This window comes from Cnephaeus nilssonii, assembly GCF_951640355.1.
Source record: "Cnephaeus nilssonii genome assembly, chromosome: 9".
NCBI lineage: Eukaryota > Metazoa > Chordata > Mammalia > Chiroptera > Vespertilionidae > Cnephaeus > Cnephaeus nilssonii.
The window spans coordinates 85,310,388-85,331,108 of record NC_137080.1 but is presented as its reverse complement, the minus strand read 5'-3'; the positions used below and the strand labels follow the sequence as shown (position 1 = coordinate 85,331,108).

At 41.8% G+C, this 20,721-nt stretch overlaps 1 protein-coding gene across 7 annotated transcripts in view; it reads left to right on the top strand.

The window, feature by feature from the left end:
* UBR2 (ubiquitin protein ligase E3 component n-recognin 2) overlaps window positions 1–20,721 on the top strand; it is a 132,923-nt gene that overhangs the window by 67,001 nt on the left and 45,201 nt on the right. For all 7 annotated transcript variants that reach the window (XR_013813987.1, XM_079780560.1, XM_079780559.1 and 4 more), the window contains exons 12-17: window positions 6,665–6,828; window positions 6,918–7,017; window positions 13,255–13,383; window positions 14,495–14,678; window positions 19,582–19,643; window positions 20,297–20,407. Coding sequence is in view for 6 of the 7 variants with exons in the window: in XM_079780560.1 (XP_079636686.1) it covers window positions 6,665–6,828; window positions 6,918–7,017; window positions 13,255–13,383; window positions 14,495–14,678; window positions 19,582–19,643; window positions 20,297–20,407 (750 nt within the window). In the remaining variant the exon portion in view is untranslated. The remainder of the gene's footprint in view (window positions 1–6,664; window positions 6,829–6,917; window positions 7,018–13,254; window positions 13,384–14,494; window positions 14,679–19,581; window positions 19,644–20,296; window positions 20,408–20,721) is intronic.

The following is a 20,721-nucleotide window of genomic DNA, read 5'->3' as shown; positions in this document are numbered from 1 at the left end:
TTGTTAGGTAGAGTGAGGCTGATCACCTTAGTTCAGTAAGGAATTGACATGACTCAAGGTTGTTTTGGCAACACTCTTATTTCTGATTTATTCTCGCCCTTGGAACATAATCCTTTAAGGGTCCCCAGTTTAGAGCTTGGAGTGTTCACTAGAGTTCTTCCCTTCTATAAGGTCCTGAACTCTAGTCCTGTTTACTCAGCATAGAAAGAGTGCCACATTTGGGAATGTAGACTGGTACAGCCACTATGGAAAACAGTATGGAGGTTCCTCAAAAAATTAAGAATGGAACTGCCTTTTGACCCAACAATCCCACTTCTGGGAATATATCCTAAGAATCCTGAAACACCAGTTAAAATGAATGTATGCATCCCTATATTTATAGCAGCATCCATATATATATGGGGGGGGGGATAATATGCAAATTAGCCAGGACACCTTAAGGCGTCACTTCTGGCTCAGGAGAAGCTGCGCACACAGATGGGCGGGAGGGGACTGCATGCCGCCCCCAGCCCCAGCAGCCGCAGGGAGGCTGGGGCTGGGGGCAGGCCGGAGCACACCCCCACCCCAGCAGACAAACACCGGGGGGGGGGCCTCTGCACGTGAGCTGCAGAGGAAACACCTTTTCTGACCGCTCATTGGATAAGCTCCCTGTACGCCGCCACTTGCAATGTTCTTGGTAACTTGGGTAATAAGAATCCAAGAAGGTGGTACAGGGTTTTTCCACCACACTCCTGGAGGAAAAAACGAAGGTCCGCTGCTGGAGGGGCTAAGAAATGTCATATCCTGTCCTAGCCGCTTTGGCTCAGTGGATAGAGCCTTGGCCTGTGGACCACAGGGTCTGGGTTCGATTCTGGTCAAGGGCATGTACCTAGGTTGCAGGCTCCTCCCTGGCCGGGGCCCAGGTCAAGGCTCATGCAGGAGGCAACCAATTGAAGTGTCCCTCTCACATTGATGTTTCTCTCTGTCTTTCCCTCTCTCTTCCAAGCTCTCTAAAAATCAATGGAAACATATCCTCAGGTGAGGATAAAAAGAAAGAAAAGTGTCATATCCTATGAAAGACACATCTTGAAAATGCCTTTTTTCGTGGTGAAGGGACTAGATGTCCGTGTTGATGAAAACACCTTGGTGGCTGCAGCAGCTGGCAGTGGCAGCAGCAGCAGGGTGATGGGGGTGGTGCCTTCGCCTGATCATCCCGGTCACTTCCCGCAGAGGGAGGCCAGACCTTGGCTTAGGCCTAATCCATCAGTAGGACATCCCCTGAGGGCTCCTGGACTGTGAGAGGGGGCAGGCTGGACTGAGGGACCCCCCCCCACCCCAGTGCACGAATTTTGTGCACCGGGCCTCTATTTATTTATAATAGCCAAGATCTGGAAATAACCCAAGTGCCCATCAGCAGATCCTATATAATAAAGAGCTAATATGCTAATTAGACTGGATGGTGGAACAACCTTCCAGAATGACCAGTGGGCAGGGGGTGGGGCCACGAGGTAGCTGGGGCTGCAAGGGCCTACTCTTGCATGAATTTTGTGCATTGGGCCTCTAGTGAGTGGATAACAAACCTGTGGTACATTTACACAATGGAATACTGCGTGGCTGTAAAAAAAAAAAAAAAAAGGAGCTCTTACCTTTTGCAACAGTGTGGACGGAGACCTGGAGAGCGAAATAAGCCAGTCAGAGAAAGACAAATACCATATGATCTCACTAATATGTGGTATCTACTGAACAAAATAAACTGATGAACAAAATGAAACCAGATACATGTAACAGACTGGCCAGTGCCCGAGGGGAGGAGGCTGGATAAAGAAGGTGAAGGGATTAGTTTAAGATCATATATGCATACTTCATGGACACCTACAATAGTTTTGTGAAGGCCAAGGTGGGAAGAGGTGGGCAAGCGGGGGGTGGGTGGAGAGAGGCACCCCTAGTAATATCAACATTAAACTTTTTTCATAAGCCTGGCAGGTGTGGCTTAGTGGTTGAGTGTTGACCTATGAACCAGGAGATCATGGTTCAATTCCCGGTCAGGGCACATGCCTGGGTTGTGGTCTCGATCCCCAGTAGGGGCCATGCAGGAGACAGCCAATCAGTGATTCTCTCTCATCATTGATGTTTCTATCTCCCTTTCTCTCTTAAACCAATAAAAATATTTTTTTAAAAAGAAAATGGATGCAATTTATTTTATTTATTTATTTTTTTTAATATATTTTATTGATTTTTTTACAGAGAGGAAGAGAGAGAGATAGAGAGTTAGAAACATCGATGAGAGAGAAACATCGATCAGCTGCCTCCTGCACACCCCCTACTGGGGATGTGCCCGCAACCAAGGTACATGCCCTTGACCGGAATCGAACCTGGGACCCTTGAGTCTGCAGGCCGACGCTCTATCCACTGAGCCAAACCGGTCTCGGCGGATGCAATTTATTTTAAAAAGTTGTAATAAAACTTTTTTTTAAAAGACTGCCACGTCACTGCTTTGCTCTACTAGGCTTTCTGCTCTCTCTTCTTACATTTCTAGCCTGCTTAGCTTCAGAATTTTGCACGTCTTAAGGGGAAAACTGGAAGAAAGTTGGACTTGGTTCCCACCTTTCTGTTGTTTTTGAAATCTCAACAGGTTTTTCCCCCTGTTGTTAGCAGCTTTGTCACACTCTTGGGATCTTCAATCCCATCTTGCTCCACTCCCAGAGCAGTCAAATATTGAGGGAAAAGTAGTTTAGAATTATTGGCTCACCTTCCTCTGCCATCACCCTTCTCCATGGTTATATCCACTGCAATCCTTGTCGGCTCAGCAGCTCTCTAGTAATTTTAAACTTTTTTTTTTTTTTAAGAATGTTGTAAGAACATCCCTTTAGTTTTTTAAAAAATACGTTTTATTGGTTTTTAGAGAGAAGAGCAGGGAGAGGGATAGAGAGAAAGCAATACCGATAAGAAACATCTTCGATTGTCTGCCTCCTGCACACCCCCTACTGGGGATCAAGCCTGACTGGGAATTGAACCAGTAACCTCTTGGTTCATGGGTCAGTGCTCAACCATTGAGCCACACCAGCCAGACTCCAGACTCTTCTTTTCATTGACCTTTTCTAGTTCTTGGTAGAAATGGTGGTCAGCTTCAACCCACTTCATCATGCCTAGAAGCTGAAGAGTACATGTATCATTTCTTGAAAAAGCAATGTTAATAATTCTTATGCACACCTGGTTAAAGACATCTGGCCCTATATATTAATAAGATGTTTTATAGCAGTGATAGAATCCCATTTATTGGTATCTTTTGAATCAGAATTACCTTATAGGTAGCACAGTCTTCATTTTTAAATAGTTTGGTCAAGAACTGGTACTAATACTCTAAGTAAGAGTATCTTACTTATTTTATTTTATGAAATGTGCCCTCATTAGTCAGCATTATCCCTGTATACTCTGTCATGTTTAGTTGAACTAAAACTGTGTGCACAGACCATTATTAGAGTCTTTGGGAGGAATTTGGCCCATGTTGAATATGCTATTAGATACATAATGAGCCTTGTAATACAAAGTTGAATATAAATTACATAATATGAATAAAACTGTAATTAAGGTAATAGCAGTAATGTGTCTTTTAAAAGCAAAGTGAAATTGTCAATATAAAAATCAAGTATGTTTTAGGGTGTGTGATAAGAAGTGTTAGAACTATATAATGTTAGATATTTAATGTTGAAAATCACCTTGAAAAGTTAGCAACAATCTAGGCATGAGGTGATACAGACAAGCACTTAAAGTTTTTCTTTTCTGTTGTATCCTGGAAAATACATACTTTCTTTAGTTATCTTTTTAGAAGTAGAAATGCCTTAATAAATTCCCTACTTTAATGGGGTGGTCCCTTAGTACAGACAGTAAAGAAGTTAGAATCCAATCCAAACCTATGTAGTGGATGAGCCATCTCTTTTAACATTCATATGAAACTGAAATTGCTAGTAAGTGCCTCAGTTGGTGAAATTTACGTTACACCAATATTAAGTTGTCACTCCACCAAACTTCCTTTTACTGCCTGTTATAAATCTTGTAAGCAGGCTCTACAGTGTTTTCCCTTATATTAGCGAAATTGCATTATACTCACGTAACTTCTTCATCAAAATCAACTAATATAGCATGAAAAAAAAAGGAAAATCTTTTTACTTAATCTGTTAACACCTCCCCTCCAAACTTGACCTCAGTCTTCAACAGTTAATCCCTGTTGATTTATATGTATTTTCTCCTTATCTGATAACCTTAGAATTTAATCTCTACATTAGAATACAACTTCACTATAGTCTCAGACTTTTTTCTTTTGCATTTTTGGTCCTACTTTTTTTTTTTTTTTTTTTTAGATTTTTTAATTGATTTTTAGAGAGAGAGGAAAGGAGAAAGAAACATCAATGTGAGATCAAAACATTGATTGGCTGCCTTTTGCACACCCCTACAGGGGATCTAGCCCACAATCTCGTCATGTGCTCTGACCAGAAATGGAACTGGCAGCCTTTCAGTGCACGGGACAACACCCAACCAACTGAGCCACACTGGTCAGAGCTGGTCCTGCTTTTTTTTCCTTGGTCCTACTTTCTGATGCAGCTTTCTATATTGCTAATAAACCTGACATTGGCTAATGTAAGATCCAGTTAAATAGTCACCTAGCACCAATAACAGCTTGGAACATAGTTAAATATACAAGTGCAGAGAAATCCATGATCTTTAATATCAGAGTAATATGTGGCATTCAAAGTAATATTAGACTTTTGTAACTTGCTGAGGAGCAAGAAAGGAAATGCAAATTGTTAAAAAATAATTTTAACCTTATTCATAGTAAGATATGTAAATTAAAACCATTGGAATGATAGACATCAAAGTGTTTGAAATTACATTGTGTTATTGAGGGCAAGAGGGGAAAGCACACATTGTAGATGAACATATATTGGTAAGCTTTGAGGGGATAGTTTGGTGATATCAGTCAAAAGTTATAATGTACATACACTTTAACACAGTAATTCCACTTTTAGGAAATTATAAATATTCTTTCAACTATATAGAGTAGATATTTATTGTAGTATGTTTGTAGTAAGTAAGACTGGGGAAAAACAAATGTCTCACCAATAAGGGCCTGGCTAAATAAAGTATGATACCAAATAATACCTAGTGATAGTTAAAAAGAATAAAGGAATTTATATGAATTGATATGGGGCAATCTCTAAAATATATTAAGTGAAATAACGAAGTGTAGAACAGTATTTATAATATGCTATTCTTGGTGGGGGGGTAGACATAATTATACATATCCATACTTTTATCCACTTAGAACACTTAATCCAGCTATTATAAACGTATATATGTACATATATATGTATATGAATATTTATTATTATATACACACTAGAGGCCCGGTGCATGAAATTCGTACACAGGTGGGGTCCCTAGGCCTGGCCGGTGATCAGGGCCAATTGGGGCCCAAAGGCCCCGGCGGGGTTGGTAGAGGAGGCAACGGTCATTGGGCCGGGCAAGGAAGGAACAGACACCCGACACCGATGCCACCAATGTCAGTGCCCTGCCAACATGTGGTTCCCACCTCCCCCTTCCTCCTTCCCACTCCACCATGCCACCACCGCAGTGGGCAGGCAGTGGGCCGATTGGGGCCTGCTGACTGGGGTAAGGATGGGGCATGGGAGGTTGGCCACCAGCCCCAAGGAGGGAGCCAGCCCTCAGCCCCCTGGGAAAGGGGCCGCATCTGTTGCCACCCACCCCCAGTTCTCCATCACAGTCTGGGGCCCGAAGCCCCCAGTGGGGTCGGGAGAGGAGGTGATGGTCACCAGGCCAGATGCAGAAGGAACGGGCGCTGGATGCCGACACCACCATCATCGGCGCTCCGCCACCATGCAGTTCCCCACCTTCCGCCCCTCCTCCTTCCCTCGCAGCCGTGCCACCACGGCAGCTGGTGGGTGGCGGGCTGAATGGGGCCTGCCTGCTGGGGGGAGGGTCGGGGCACAGGATGTTGGCCACCGACCCCCCTGGGAAAGGGGTCACGTCCACCACCACCCACCCGTGATTCTCCATCCCAGTCCGGGGCCCAGCCATGATCAGGCAATCGGGGCCTGCTGGCCAGGGGCAGGGAACGCAGGAGGTTGGCTGGTGGGGGAGGTTGGCTGTGGGAGCGCACTGACCACCAGGGGGCAGCTCCTGCATTGAGCATTTGCCTCCTGGTGGTCAGTGTGTGTCATAGCGACCGGTTGTTCTGGTAGTTCGGTTGTAACAGTCACTTAGGCTTTTATATATATAGATACTAAATTCTACAGAATCTGTGATAATAAACCTCTGGATTCTAGAGTAATTATACCATACCATTATAGGTGTCTAAATACCTCGGTTAAGGAAAATTTGCAGCCCAGTTCAGGCCCCCACCCTGAATTGTCTTTGAATAATGAGCCTTGGATGTGTCTCCTAACATTCTGGCATCTTTCTCCATGATATAATTGTTGCTTCATACAAGTGGCAAATGGAGTAAGTAATTGTTATTTAGAAATACACAGTAATGTATTATTTATTTTATTATACTCTAGTTATGTTGAAAAGCTTTAAACTGAAAACTCTAACCAAAGTTGGTGACGTTTTCTTAGATTCCTAGTAAATAGGTTTTGATTACCATGTGGTCTGTTACACTTTGTTCTAGGCTCGGATGCTCATCACAGAAGAAAACCTGCTGACCATTATCATTAAGACTTTTATGGATCATTTGAGACATCGAGATGCCCAGGGTAGATTTCAGTTTGAACGATATACTGCTTTACAAGCCTTCAAATTTAGAAGAGTTCAGAGCCTTATTTTAGACCTCAAGTAAGTTTTTGTTTAATTATCAAACCAGTTGCAAGTTGTAAAATGTCAGCGTTTATCTATATATTCATTGATATTTTTCTCTTTTTTAGGTATGTGTTGATTAGTAAACCAACTGAATGGTCAGATGATCTCAGGCAGAAGTTCCTAGAAGGATTTGATGCCTTTTTGGAATTACTCAAATGTATGCAGGTATGTATAAACTGATACATTTTTAAAAGGAAACACTCTCCTTTTTCTTTTCTTTCTTCTTCTTCTTCTTTTTTTTTTTTTTTTTGTTGTTGTTCATTGAAGTGAACACCTTTCTGTCTATGGTTTTATTTCCTTTCGGGCACATCTCCAAAAGAATGATTTATATGGCTACCATTTGGACCAACAAGCGCCTCTTTAATTGGCAACTCTTCGAAAGGTGTAGAATGAATGAAATCCTAGCAAAGGTTCTGGTATCTACCGTTCTTTTTTCTTTTTTTAAATACTTATCCCAGGACAGGTTTGTTTGTTTGTTTGTTTGTTTATTTTGAGAGAAAGAGAAACATCGATAACATTGATGGGAGAGAGAAACATCAACCAGTTGCCTCCTCTACACGCCCCGACCAGGGATTGAACCCACAACCTAGGTATGTGTGCTGACTGGGAATCAAACCCGCAACTTCCTGGTGCATGGGATGACGCTCCAACCAACTGGGCCATCCAACCAGGGCTCTCATGTTCTTTTGTATTAGGTTTTTCTTTTGGTCACCATTAACATTCTTTCTTTGGAGGTTGCAAGTTTTTTTAATATGCTTATATGGAAGTATTGTCAGTTATTTAAGAAACTATAATGTTTGGATTTTTTTAATGTTCCCATACTTCTTTTTCCTTTAGATATTTATATAATATAGTATAGAACTCTTCCCCCTCTGTTTAATTATCTCGTTTGGAAACACCTCATATACAAAATAGAATCTAGAAACAGAAACAAACTGGCATATAGAACTAGTTATATATAACTTTGAGAAGATGGATGACATCTCAATAAATCTAAGCAGTGTTATCATGATTCTTTTAGTAGCTATCTGGCTTTTCTAAAGAAAGGAATACACAGAGTTGACCTACTGTTTTTAGAAAATACTCGAGTTCCGTGTTGGTAGTGATTTCTGGGTGTTTAATTTTTAAAAAAATTTTTTTTATTGTTCACACTAGTACAGATATCCCCCATTTTCCTCCTCTTTGTCCACCTCCCAATCCCTGACCCTTCTCCTCCCCTGGCCTTCATCACACTGTTGTCTGTGATCATAGGTTATACATATATGTTCTTTGGCTAATCCCATCATGTTTTTAAAAAATATATTTTTATTAATTGCAGAGAGGAAGGGAGAGGGAGAGAGAGATAGAAACATCAATGGTGAGAGAAAATCACTGATCAACTGCCTCTTCTTACACGCCCACACTGGTAATGGAGCCTGCAACTGGGGCAGGTGCCCTGACTGGGAATCAAACTGTGACCTCCTGGTTCATATGTCGACACTCAACCAGTGAGCCACACCTGCCGGGCATCTTCGCTTTCTTTTATCCAGTCCCTCCACCACCCTCCCCTCTGACATCCCTCAGTCCGTTTCAGTGCTCCATGCCTCTGGTTCTGTTTTGTTCATAAGTTTATTTTGCTCATTAGAGTCCAGATATAAGTGAGATCATATGGTATTTGTCTTTCTCTGACTAACTTATTTCACTTAGCATAATAATCTCCAGGTCCATCCATGCTGTTGCAAAGGGTAAGAATTGTTTCTTTCTCACAGCCACATAGTATTCCATTGTGTAAATGTACCATAACTTTGTTTTAAAATATTTTTGTTTTGTTTATTTGTTTTTAATCCTTACCTAAGTACATGCTTAGAGAGATGGAGGGAGGGAGAAAGGGAGAGAAATAGAGAAAGAAAGAGAGAAACATCAATCAGCTACCTCCTGCATGCTCCCCACTAGGGTTTGAGCCCGCAACCTGGGCATGTGTCATGACTGAGAATTGAACCAGCAATCTTTCAGTGCATCGTATGACGCCCAGTTAACCAACTGAGCTACATTGGCCAGGGCAACTACAGCTTTTTTTATCCACTCATTTACTAGTACTGATGGGGAGTTGGGCTGTTTCCAGATCTTAGCTATCCTACATAATAAAATGGTAATATGTAAATTACCATCACTCCGCTACGCCCACGATTGGGCCAGCAGGAGGCGCAGGGGGCGGGACTCAGGGTGGCCGGGGTAGCTGATTGGGCCAGCAGGACGCTGAGCTCGCGGCACCACTGGCGCCGCGAGCTCAGCGTCTGTGCCATGGCTGCGCCGGAGGCTTTCGGAAGGCCTGGTGCACCGGCGGACAGCCGGCCAGCTCCCCCGCGATCAAAAGCCAAAGCGGGGGAGCTGGCCGGCTGTCTGCTCCGGCACAAGGCCTTTCGAAAGCCTCCGCCGCACAGGAGGCTTTCGGAAGGCCTGGTGCACCGGCGGACAGCCAGCCCGCTGGTGCACCAGGTGCATGATTAAATCATGCACTGGGCCTCTAGTTGTAAATAATGCTGCTATAAGCATAGGGATGCATATATTCTTTGTGATTGGTCTTTTGAGATTCTTAGGATATAGTCACAGAAGTGGGATCACTGGGTCAAAAGGCAGTTCCATTTTTAATTTTTTGAGGAACCTGCATCCTGTTTTTCACAGTGGCTGCACCAGTCTGCATTCCCACCAACAGTGCACTAGGGTTTTCTTTCTCCACATCCTCACTAGCACTTATTGTTTGTTGGTTTATTGATGGTAGCCATTCTGACAGGTGTGAGGTGATATCTCATTGTGGTTTTAATTTGCATCTCTCTGATGGTTAGTGACATTGAGCATTTTTTTGTATGTCTCTCGGTCAACCTGTATGTCCTCTTTGGAGAAGCGTCTATTCAGGTGTTTTGCCTATTTTTTAATTGGGTTGTTTATCTTTCTGGTGTTGAGTTGTGTAAGTTATTTATATATTTCAGAAATTAACCCCTTATCAGATATATCATTGGCAGATATTTTCTTCCATACAGTGGGTTCTCTTTTCATTTTGATGTTTTCTTTTGCTGTGCTGAAGCTTTTCAGTTTGATATAGTCGCATTTGTTTACTTTTCCTTTATTTCCCTTGTCCTAGGAGATATGTTGACAAAAACATGGTATAAGGGATGTCTAAGATTTTACTGCCTGTTTTCTTCTCGGATTTTTATGGTTTTGTGACTTACATTTAAGTCTTTTTTCCATTTTTAAAAAATATATATTTTATTGATTTTTTACAGACAGGAAGGGAGAGGGATAGAGAGTTAGAAACATCGATGGGAGAGAAACATCGATCAGCTGCCTCCTGCACACCTCCTGTGCCACGCCAGCACAGCCAAGGGTTCAGCGAGCCTGAGCAGGAAGGATGGAGAAATGATAGACAAAGAGAAAAAGCTGGGTCTAGGTGGATCTTCTGTGCCTTGCTGAGGCCACAGAACAGATCCAGACTGCAAAGCTGAGGCTTTATTTATAATCAGGGACAAACAAGGTAATCTACAATGTTGTTGTAAGTTTCACTTGTTTTGTCAGCACTTGCTGCCCCTCCCACAGCCCACTAGCTACCCAGGAAAGATCTAGGGAGCAGTTACAAGATCAAGCTTAATTATGCTTAGAGGACTGTGCCCTCCAAGCTGGGACTTGTTTGCGACTTTGCCAGCAGGTCAGTCTGGGGCTTAACCCTATAACCGCTCCCAACACCTCCTACTGGGGACGCATCCACAACTAAGGTAGATGCCCTTGACCGGAATCGAACCTGGGACCTTTCAGTCCGCAGGCATGTTCTATCCACTGAGCCAAACCAGTTAGGGCTCTTTTTTCCATTTTGAGTTTATTCTTGTGTATGATGTAAGTTGGTGGTCTAGTTCTTTTCTTTCTTTCTTTCTTTCTTTCTTTCTTTTCTTTTCTTTTCTTTTCTTTTCTTTTCTTTTCTTTTCTTTTCTTTTCTTTTCTTTTCTTTTCTTTCTTTTTTCCTTCCTTCCTTCCTTCCTTCCTTCCTTCCTTCCTTCCTTCCTTCCTTCCTTCCTTCCTATTTTATTTTATTTTTTCTTTTGCATGTATCTGTCCAATTTTTCCAACACCAGTTATTAAAGATACTGTCTTGTCCTGGCTGGTTTGGCTCAGTGGATAAAGTGTCGTCCTGCAGACTGAAGGGTCCCAGGTTCGATTCCGGTCAAAGGCACATGCCTTGGTTGTGGGTTCAATTCCCAGTGTGGGGTGTGCAGAAGGCAGCCGATCAATAATGCTCTCTCATCATTGATGTTTCTCTCTCTCCCTTTCCCTTCCTCTCTGAAATAAAAAATATATATATTTTTTAAAATATTTTTAATAAAAATAAATAAATAAAGAGACTGTCTTGACTCCATTGTATATGCTCTTGTCTCCTTTGTCAAATATTAATTGGCCATAAAAGCATGGGTTGATTTCTGGGCTCTGTTCTGTTCCATTGATCTATAACTCCTGTTCTTGTGCCAGTACTAGGCTATTTTGATTATAGTGACTTTGTACTAGAGTTTGATATCTGGTATTGTGTTCCCTCCAGCTTTGTTCTCTTTTCTCAATATTGCTGAGGCTACTCAGGGTCTTTTTTGGTTCCATATAAATTTTTGGAATATTTGTTATAAATCTGTGAAATATGCCATTGGTACTTTCATGGGAATTGCACAGAATGTACACATTGCTTGGGGTAGTATGGACACTTGAATGATGTTAATTCTTCCAATCCATGAACACAGTATATGCTTGTACTTGTTTGTGTCTTCCTCTGTTTCTTTTTTCAATATCCTATCATTTTATGAGTACAGGTCTTTTATCTCTTTTGTTAAATTTATTCCTAGGTACTTTATTTTTTTGTTACAATAAGTGGGATTGTTTTCTTAGTTTCTCTTTCTGATCTTTATTGGTGTATAAAAATGTCCCACTGGTTTCTTAATATTATTGATACATTTTGCTGCTTTACTGAATTCATTTATTAGATCTAATAGCTTTTTGGTGGAGTCTTTAGGGTTTTCGATATACAATATCATATCATCTCCGTATAGTTTTACTTCCTCCTTTCCAATTTGAATGCCTTTTATTTCTTCTTGTCTGATTGCTGTGGCAAGGACTTGGTGTCCAGTACTATGTTGAATAAGAGTAGTGAAAGTGGACATGCTTGTATTGTTCCTTATTTTAAGGGAAACACTTTTAGATTTTGCCCATTGAGTATGTTGGCTGTAGGTTTTTCATAAATAGCCTTTATTATGTTGATGTATGATCCCTCTATTCCCACTTTGCTTGCTGAGAGTTTTTATCATAAATGGGTGCTGGATTTTAACAAATGCTTTTTCTGCATCTGTGATATGATTATGTGATTTTTATCTTACATTTTGTTTATGTGATATATCACATTTATTGATTTGCTAATGTTTTGTTGAGGATTTTAGCATCTATGTTCATCAGAGATACTGGCGTATAATTTTTTTCTTTGTAGTGTCTTTATCTGTTGTTGTTGTTTTTTAATTAGAATAATGTTGTCCTCATAAAAAGAGCTTGAAAGTCTTGCCTCCTCTTGAATTTTTTGGAATAATTTGAGGAGGATAGGTGTTAAATTTTCTTTGAATATTTTGTAAAATTTGCCTGTGAAGCCATCCGGTCCAAAACTTTTGCTGGGAGTTTTTTTAATTACTGCTTCAATATCATTAGTTGTTATCGGTCTGTTCTAGTTTTTTATTATTCCTATTCAGTTTTGGAAGATTTGATGTTCCTAGGAATTTGTCTATTTTGCCCAGGTTGTTCAATTTGTGGCATGTAATTACTTATAGTATTTTCTTACAGTCTCTATGTTGTTTATTTCTGCTCTGAACTTTGTAATTTCCTTTCTTCTACTTACTCTGGGCCTTGTTGTTCTTTATCTAGTTCTTTTAGGTGTAGGGTTACATTGTTTATTTAAAAATTTTCTCTGGTGTTTAAATTTATAATAATATTTATATGTTTTGTGGTGTTTGGGGTATCTATAGAAATAATACCTATTTTGGTCATTTTGAATAAAATACATTTATAAGTTCAGTAACATTTTATCAGACTTCTTCTAATAATTTTCCTATAGATAACAGACCTAAAACAGAATTCGAAGGATTGTTGCAGTAAAGTATTCTTTTTATTGTTTAAAACATATGGAAGATTGCCTCCAAAATAATTTTCTATATACTTTACTAGGATTTTTAATGTATATTTTAGAGAATGTTAAATAAACATATAATTTAAGAAGTTGAACTTTCTCATACTACTTGAAAATTCTTACGTTTTTGTAATCAGTATGTATTTCCTCTACATTATTTTTTAAGTTTTCATGTAAGAGAACAAACATAATTTTAATTTATTTAAAATCTTTTCACTTTCTTTAAGGGAATGGATCCAGTTACACGTCAAGTAGGACAGCATATTGAAATGGAACCAGAATGGGAAGCAGCCTTCACATTGCAGATGAAATTAACACATGTTATTTCAATGATGCAGGACTGGTGTGCTTTAGACGTGAGTTTCTCCTAGGGATAGGAGATAGGAGAAAGATGGAGGAGAAGGGGAATAAACAGATTTTTAAGTAAATTTTAAGGAGCTTTGGAGAGGATAGTGGTGATACTTAGCTCATAAAACATCATATTTTCCTCTTCTACCTATTAATTAAGTAAAAGTTAAAATTCTAAAGTCTTTTTAAAAAACTTGGAAAATATATAGAGGAGGAATAATCCATACTCTCTTTATCTTATGTTTCTGTCTTTATTTCTTCCATTATCCCATCTAGATTTTGAGCATATAAAAAGAATAATTTCAAATTTATCCAAAAATAAAGTTTTACTGTTGGTATATTTGTCCTATCTTAAAATTGTTTTGTTCTTGTTTTGATTATAAAGTCTAGATGAGAGCTTAAGTTGGGAGGTCAGAGAAGGCTTCCATTAGATCTGAGCTATATGTCAGAGTTAACTGATCAAACAGTAAAGAATATTCCTGACTGAGGGACAGTTGAATCATGCTCTGTTATGAGGAGTATAATTGTTAGGGGAGCTGTGAGAAGTCTCTGGTTGGAGCGTAGAGGTTAAAGGTAGAGAAGTGGACAGATTTTTAAGTAAATTTTGCAGGGCCTTGGAGGCCATGGAAGGAAGTTTGGATTTTATTCTAATTGAAGTGGGAACCCATTAGAGACTACCAAGGAGAAAGGTGACATAGTCCAATTTATGCATTTTTAAAAATTGCTTTATATGGAGGGGAGCAAGAGTAGGGAATTTATAATAGAGTGAATTTATAATAGAATTGACTTTCCTTTGAGTTACTGGAGATAATGAGTGGCCAGGTTTGAGAGAAATTTAGAAGATGAAATTGATAGCCTGGTGATAGATGGGACAATGAGGAATGAGGGAAAGGAGGATATTGGAATAACTTCTAGATTTCCATAGCTGTACAGAGATGTCATTCACTGAGACAAGGCACTGGAAGAGGGACCAGGTTGGGAAGGGATGATTGGGCTTGATTTTGCCTGTATTAATATTTGAGGTACTTACTCATTGTTGAATTTGATGTGCTTATTCAGTTTTATAAAAATTTAACTTTGGAGTAACTTACAAAATACCTTTTTTTTTTTTTTTTTAAGGAAAAAGTGTTAATTGAAGCTTACAAGAAATGCCTTGCTGTACTGATGCAGTGTCATGGTGGTTTTACTGATGGTGAACAGCCCGTCACATTAAGCATTTGTGGACATTCAGTGGAAACTATCAGATACTGTGTTTCTCAAGAAAAAGTCAGCATTCACCTCCCAGTTTCTCGCTTACTTGCAGGTAAAGCATTTCTCCCCATGAAAACCCTGAAAATATATTTTAAATTGTTTTGTGTTTTTTGGGGGGGGTTTTTTGTGGTTAATGTTTGTTGAATATGTACCTCACAGTCTGAGAGTTTTATGTATATCAACTTTATTTAATCATCACATCAGTCTATGAGGTAGGTATTATAATTAAGTTTGCTTAAGTGATTGCTGACAAATTGAAACCACCCTAGATTTTATCTCATAAGCTGTTTCTTAATCATTTATTGATAACCTTTTCAAGCAGCAGGTCAAGAGTGAGCCCCAAGTTGGGGTGATGGTTTTTTTTCATTGTAAATAGTTGATTTACAAGCCATTTATTCTTGGTAGAATATTTGAAGCTGCCACCTTGCAGCAGCCAAAAACTTTGAAATGTACTTGTCCATCTCTGCAGACTCATTTCAGTATACTTCCTTTCATATTTCCCGATTCAGGAATGCTTGTCCTCCTCACGTAATATTTATTGTTTCCTTTAGTTCCAGATTAGAAAAGAGAAGATCTGAAGCTAGCTATTTTTACTCATTGCAGAATTTGTGATTTATCTTAAGTGTGTAGCTAGCTCAGTAATAATATGATGTGAAAGTGGTTGTGTGTGTAAGAGATTGTGGTGAATTGGTATTCATTCTTCCTTCTTTTCTTTAATTATATCAGAAAGGAAAGGAGAGAGAGAGATCAAAACATCAATGATGAGAGAATCAATTATTGAATCAATTTCTTTAACAGATATAGGCTGGTTCTGGTTATCCTTTTCTGCTTGTGTAAGTTTGGTAGTTTTTCTTTTTCAAGAAATTGGTCCTTTTCATCTGAGGTATCAAACTTGTGGGCATAGAGTTGTTCATAGTACTCCTTTTTTATCCTTTCAATGTCCATGGGATCAATAGTAATAATCCCTCTTTCATTTCTGAAGGCGTTTGGGTTGTTATTGCAATCATGGTGATATAAGATAACTTAGACACCTGAATATTAGTAGTACAGCAAATAACTACCTAGACTGAAGTTGAGAATGTAAGAAGAAATCTCTTAATTCCTGTAACTTATTCGGGCCCGGTTTTGTTTTTTGAAAGTGCTTTGAGCATACTAAACTTGATTCTCAATATGGGAAAGTATCACCATAGTGCTGTAAAAAAGTATTCAACTGGAATGCAGGAAAGTAAGTCCTGGCTCAGACTCAGCTGCTGAGTTTTCTGCCTTTAAAAATCTGGTTGTATGGGTGGTAACTGATACTGATAATTATCCACAAAGAAAATAGTCAATACCTTCAAATTTACCATTTTATGCCTACCTCATTAAGCTCCCTCACCTCTCTCAGTGAACTTTTTTTTTACCCTTATCTGAGGATATTTTTTTTCCATTGATTTCTTTAAAAAGTGGAAGGGAGAGAAAGAATACATTGATGTGAGAGAGACACATTGATTGGTTACCTCCTGCACATGCCCCTACCAGTGCTGGGGAACCTACAACGGAGGTATGTGCCTTGACTGGGAATTAAACCCATGACCCTCTAACCACTGAACCAAACTGGCCAGGGGTCTCATTGAACATTTTTGAGCATTCTGTCTCACTCTGTTTGACAAGCCTTGGCCTGAATGCTTATAATCTAACTAGTAGCCCATTTGCAGGAAGAATCCTGCAAGCGGCCACTGTGGCCACGTGCGCTGCCACTGCCACCACCGTTTCGGCCGCCGCGCCTGCACCCGCGTGCCGCTGCCACCCGCCCAGCTCCGCCCCGCCCGGGCTTTCCCTCTGGCAGCCACCTTGCTTTCCACTTTTCCTCCCTCTTCCTTCTAAGTTGTCTTCAGTCTTCACTCCTCCCTCCCTCAGCATATGCAAATTAACTGCCATCTTTGTTGGCTAATTTGCATACTCGCCCTGATGGCTGATGGGTGTGGCTTTGACTGGTGGGCATGGCTTGGGCGTAGCGAAGGTGCGGTCAATTTGCATATTACTGTTTTATTAGGTAGGATTGGAGAGCTAAGTAAGCATACCCAAAACAGTTCAAGAATAACTTGGAGTGTGTGCTAGTGGAGCTTGAGTGGCAAATGCTGAGAGTACTGTATATGTTATTAGAATGGGATTCATAAAGCAAGTCTTCTTGGATGAGGAAAGCCTCAAACCAGCCTTGACCAAGTGGCCAATATCCTCTCTAATAAAATGGTAATATGCACATTAACCATCACTCCGCTACATATGCCATGCCCACCAGCCAATCAGGGCGAGTATGCAAATTAACCCAAACCAAGATGGCTACAGCCACAGAGAGCAAGGTTTCCCAGGTAACAGAGGAAGCCAAGCTTTCCATAGCTGTTGCAGGCCTAAGCCTCCACTCAAGCTACAAAGTTTCAATTATAGAAGGTAAACAAATTCAAACAAATGGCGGCAGAATGGAGCTTGAGAGAGCAGGCCAGGGTTGCCGCCGGCAACAGGGGAAGCAAAGCTTTCTGCACACCCTGGCCAGGCTCACCCACTTAAGGCTACAAAGTTTCAATTGTAGAAGGTGAATTAACTGCCACAGAAATGGCTGCCGCCCCGGAGGGAGCAGGAGGCTTGGCTCCACTCCAGGCTACAAAGTTTCAATTGTAGAAGGAAAATAAATCCCAGATACCAGGGCCTCCCCTTGGGTTGCCAGGGGGCGTGGCCAGCCTGCAAACCACCACAGGCCCCTTGCTCAGGCCGCTCCATGCCCCAAGGGAACCCCACCCTGATCCGGGACACCCTTCAGGGCAAACCAGCTGGCCCCCACCTGTGCACCAGGCCTCTATCTTATCTAATAAAAGAGTAATATGCAGATTGACCATCACTCCAACACACAATATAGCTGCCCCCATGTGGTCAAAGATCCTGCCCCCATGTGGACACAAGATGGCAATCACAAGATGGCCAGCAGGAGAGGGCAGTTGGGAGGCACCAGGCCTGCAAGGGAGGGCAGTTGAGAGGGACCAGGCTTGCAAGGGAGGGCAGTTGGAGGTGATCAACCCTGCAGGAGAGGGCAGTTAGGGGTGACCAGGCTGGCAGAGGAGGGAAGTTGGGGGCAAACAGGCTGGCAGGGGAGTGGTTAGGGGGTGATCAGGCTGGCAGGCAGAAGTGGTTAGGGGCAATCAGGAAGGCAGGCAGGCAAGCCGTTGGGAGCCAGCAGTCCTGGATTGTGAGAGGGATGTCCACCAGGATCGGGCCTAAACGGGCAGTCGGACATCCCTCCAGGAGTCCCAGATTGGAGAGGGTACAGGCTGGGCTGAGGGACAACCCCCCGCCGTGCATGAATTTCGTGCACCGGGCTTCTATTTTTTAATAATAAAAGCATAATATGCTAATTAGACCATATGTCCTTCCTTCCAGACAAAGCCTCCGTGGTGGCGGGGGCCGAGGCCCTTGCACAAATTTCGTGCATTGGGCCTCTAGTTTACTGATAAAATTGTAAAAAAGCATTCTCTGTTTATACAACACTAGTAGCCCGTTTGCATGAAGATTCGTGCAATAGACCTTCATTCACCTGGCTGCCTGCACCAGTTTTCTGCCGGCACCAGGGACCCAGGCCTTGGCTGTGGCCACCGCCTTCTGCCTTTTTCAGGGTCGGGGCTTGGCCCCGGGCGGCACCCAACATCCTTGCTAAGGATCGCAGGAGCCGACCCCCAGTGGTTTCCTGCGATCCGTGCAGGCTGCCCACTGGTGCCCAAGGCCAGGAAAGCCTCCGCCCCAGGCTTTCCTGGCCTTGGGCTCGCCGCACCCAGCTTCCCTGCTACCGATCACAGGAGCCGACCCCCAGTGGTTTCCTGCGATCGGTGCAGGCTCCCCGCTGGTGCCCAAGGCCTGGAAAGCCTCGGCCCCTGGGACCCCCGGGAGAGGCGGGAGGGGCCGGCCACGCACCCCCGGGTGGCCGATCGCCCCCCGGGACCCCCGGGAGGGGCGGGAGGGGCCCGGCCACGCCCCCCGGAGTGCCGATCGCCCCAGGCACCCCGGGGAGTGGCGGCATGGGCCCGGCCACGCCCCCCGGGGTGCCGATGGACCCAGGCACCCCCGGGAGCTGCGGCATGGGTCCGCCCACGCCCCCCCCCCGGGGTGCCAATGGGCCCGGCCACGCCACCCCCCGGGGTGCCGATGGCTTCAGGCACCCCGGGGAGCGGCGGCATGGGTCCGGCCACGCCCCCCCGGGGTGCCGATCGCCCCAGGCACCCCCGGGAGCGGCGGCATGGGCCCGGCCACTGGGCACCGCCATCTTGATCTTCTCAACGGCTGGATATGCCACCCGGAGTCCCGCCCCCAGCCTCCTGCCGGCCCAATCGTGGGCATAGCAGAGGTGCGGTCAATTTGCATGTTTCTCTATTATAAGGTAAGATAAACAGGACAATTAATTCTTAGTTAACAGAATTATCCAAGGTTGAGCTATGAACAAGCCCTTTGCATTTAGGAACTAAAGAGCTTTGATCCTAAACTGGAAGTTCTGGAGAACTTAGTTCTGAGGTTAGGATCAATACGGTGAATCCCAGGGCCAGTTTCTCTGTTCAGTTTCCAGAAAGATCTCTCACTACAGTACTTTAAATGGGAAGAAACTCCATTACCAAGTGAAATATGACTGTTAAAGTTGGCAAACATATATAAATTACTTTGATAGTTATATGGCTGCTCTTGCTATGTTTCTATGTCTAACATTTACTTAGAAAATGTTATCAGTGTATGTTGGTACATGTAATTAAGACTAGTTTCAAGAGGTTCACGAGAATAAAGCTTTATTTATTAATGTAATTCATTCTATATCATAATATGTAGCATGATAGGTTTTCAAAGAGAAAAGAAGTTAGATATAAAGGTAAGTGAATATTTAGGGTTTTTTTTCTCCTAAAGAGTTTCACTTATAAAAATACATTTTTGTTTGTTCTTCCATGTAGGTTTGCATGTGTTATTAAGCAAAAGTGAAGTGGCATATAAATTTCCAGAGCTCCTACCTCTAGTAAGTAGTACTAACTTTAAAAGTAAATGCCTGTTTATTATGCTTCATGTATTTGAAGTCATTTTGAAACACAAAGTTTATTAGTCAAGGTTCTCCAGAAAAACCGAATCAATAAAGAGAGAAAAAGAAGAGTGTATGTGTGTGTGCACTCACATGTTTATGTATGGAGAGAGGAAGAGACAGAGAATGATTTATTGTAAGAAATTGGCTCATGCAGTTATGAGGTCTGGCAAGTCTGAAATATGGTTGCAGAGCAGTTTGACAGGCCAGGCCAGATTCCCAACTTTGATATTGCAGTCTGAGGCCCAAAGGCAATCTGGAAGCAGAAATTCTTCATGTTTGGGGGGACTTCAGTCTTTATCTTAAGACCTTCAGCTAATTGGATGAGGCCCACCCCCTGATATGAAGAATAATCTGCTTTATTCAAAGACTACTGATTTAAATATTAATCACATCTACAAAATAGCTTCAGAGCAACATCTAGACTGGTCTTAAAAAAACTGGGTACCATGGCTTAGCCAAGTTGACATAAAATTAACCACACAAACATACTTTGAAAGAATTTTAACTTGTGTTTCATTTAATACTTCCATCTCTATCAAACAGTATTCTTCAGAGTTGAGACCTTCGTGTTTTTGTTTTTGTATATACAGAGTGAACTTAGCCCACCCATGTTGATAGAACACCCTCTTAGATGTCTTGTTTTATGTGCCCAAGTACATGCAGGAATGTGGAGAAGAAATGGCTTCTCTCTGGTAAACCAGGTAAGTGTCTTTTAATTCTATGGAGATTTTTCAATTCATTCCTTGGCTTCTGTGAAGGATATAATTTTCAATGTACTTAGTCATTGAAAGTTGTACCTATATTAAAATTGAGAAGATAAATATGTTAAACCAAAAAAGTTTTTAAAACTTTTATCTGTACTTTGTCAAGAAACAGTATTAACCCTTTGCACTCGCTTGCTTTTTTCTCGATTCCTTTATTCTACTCGGGATTTAATTTTTTAAATACCCCAGATTTTACAAGCACGGCAGTAGAATAAAAAACTGGAGTTTCTTTTCATACAAACTTATTTATT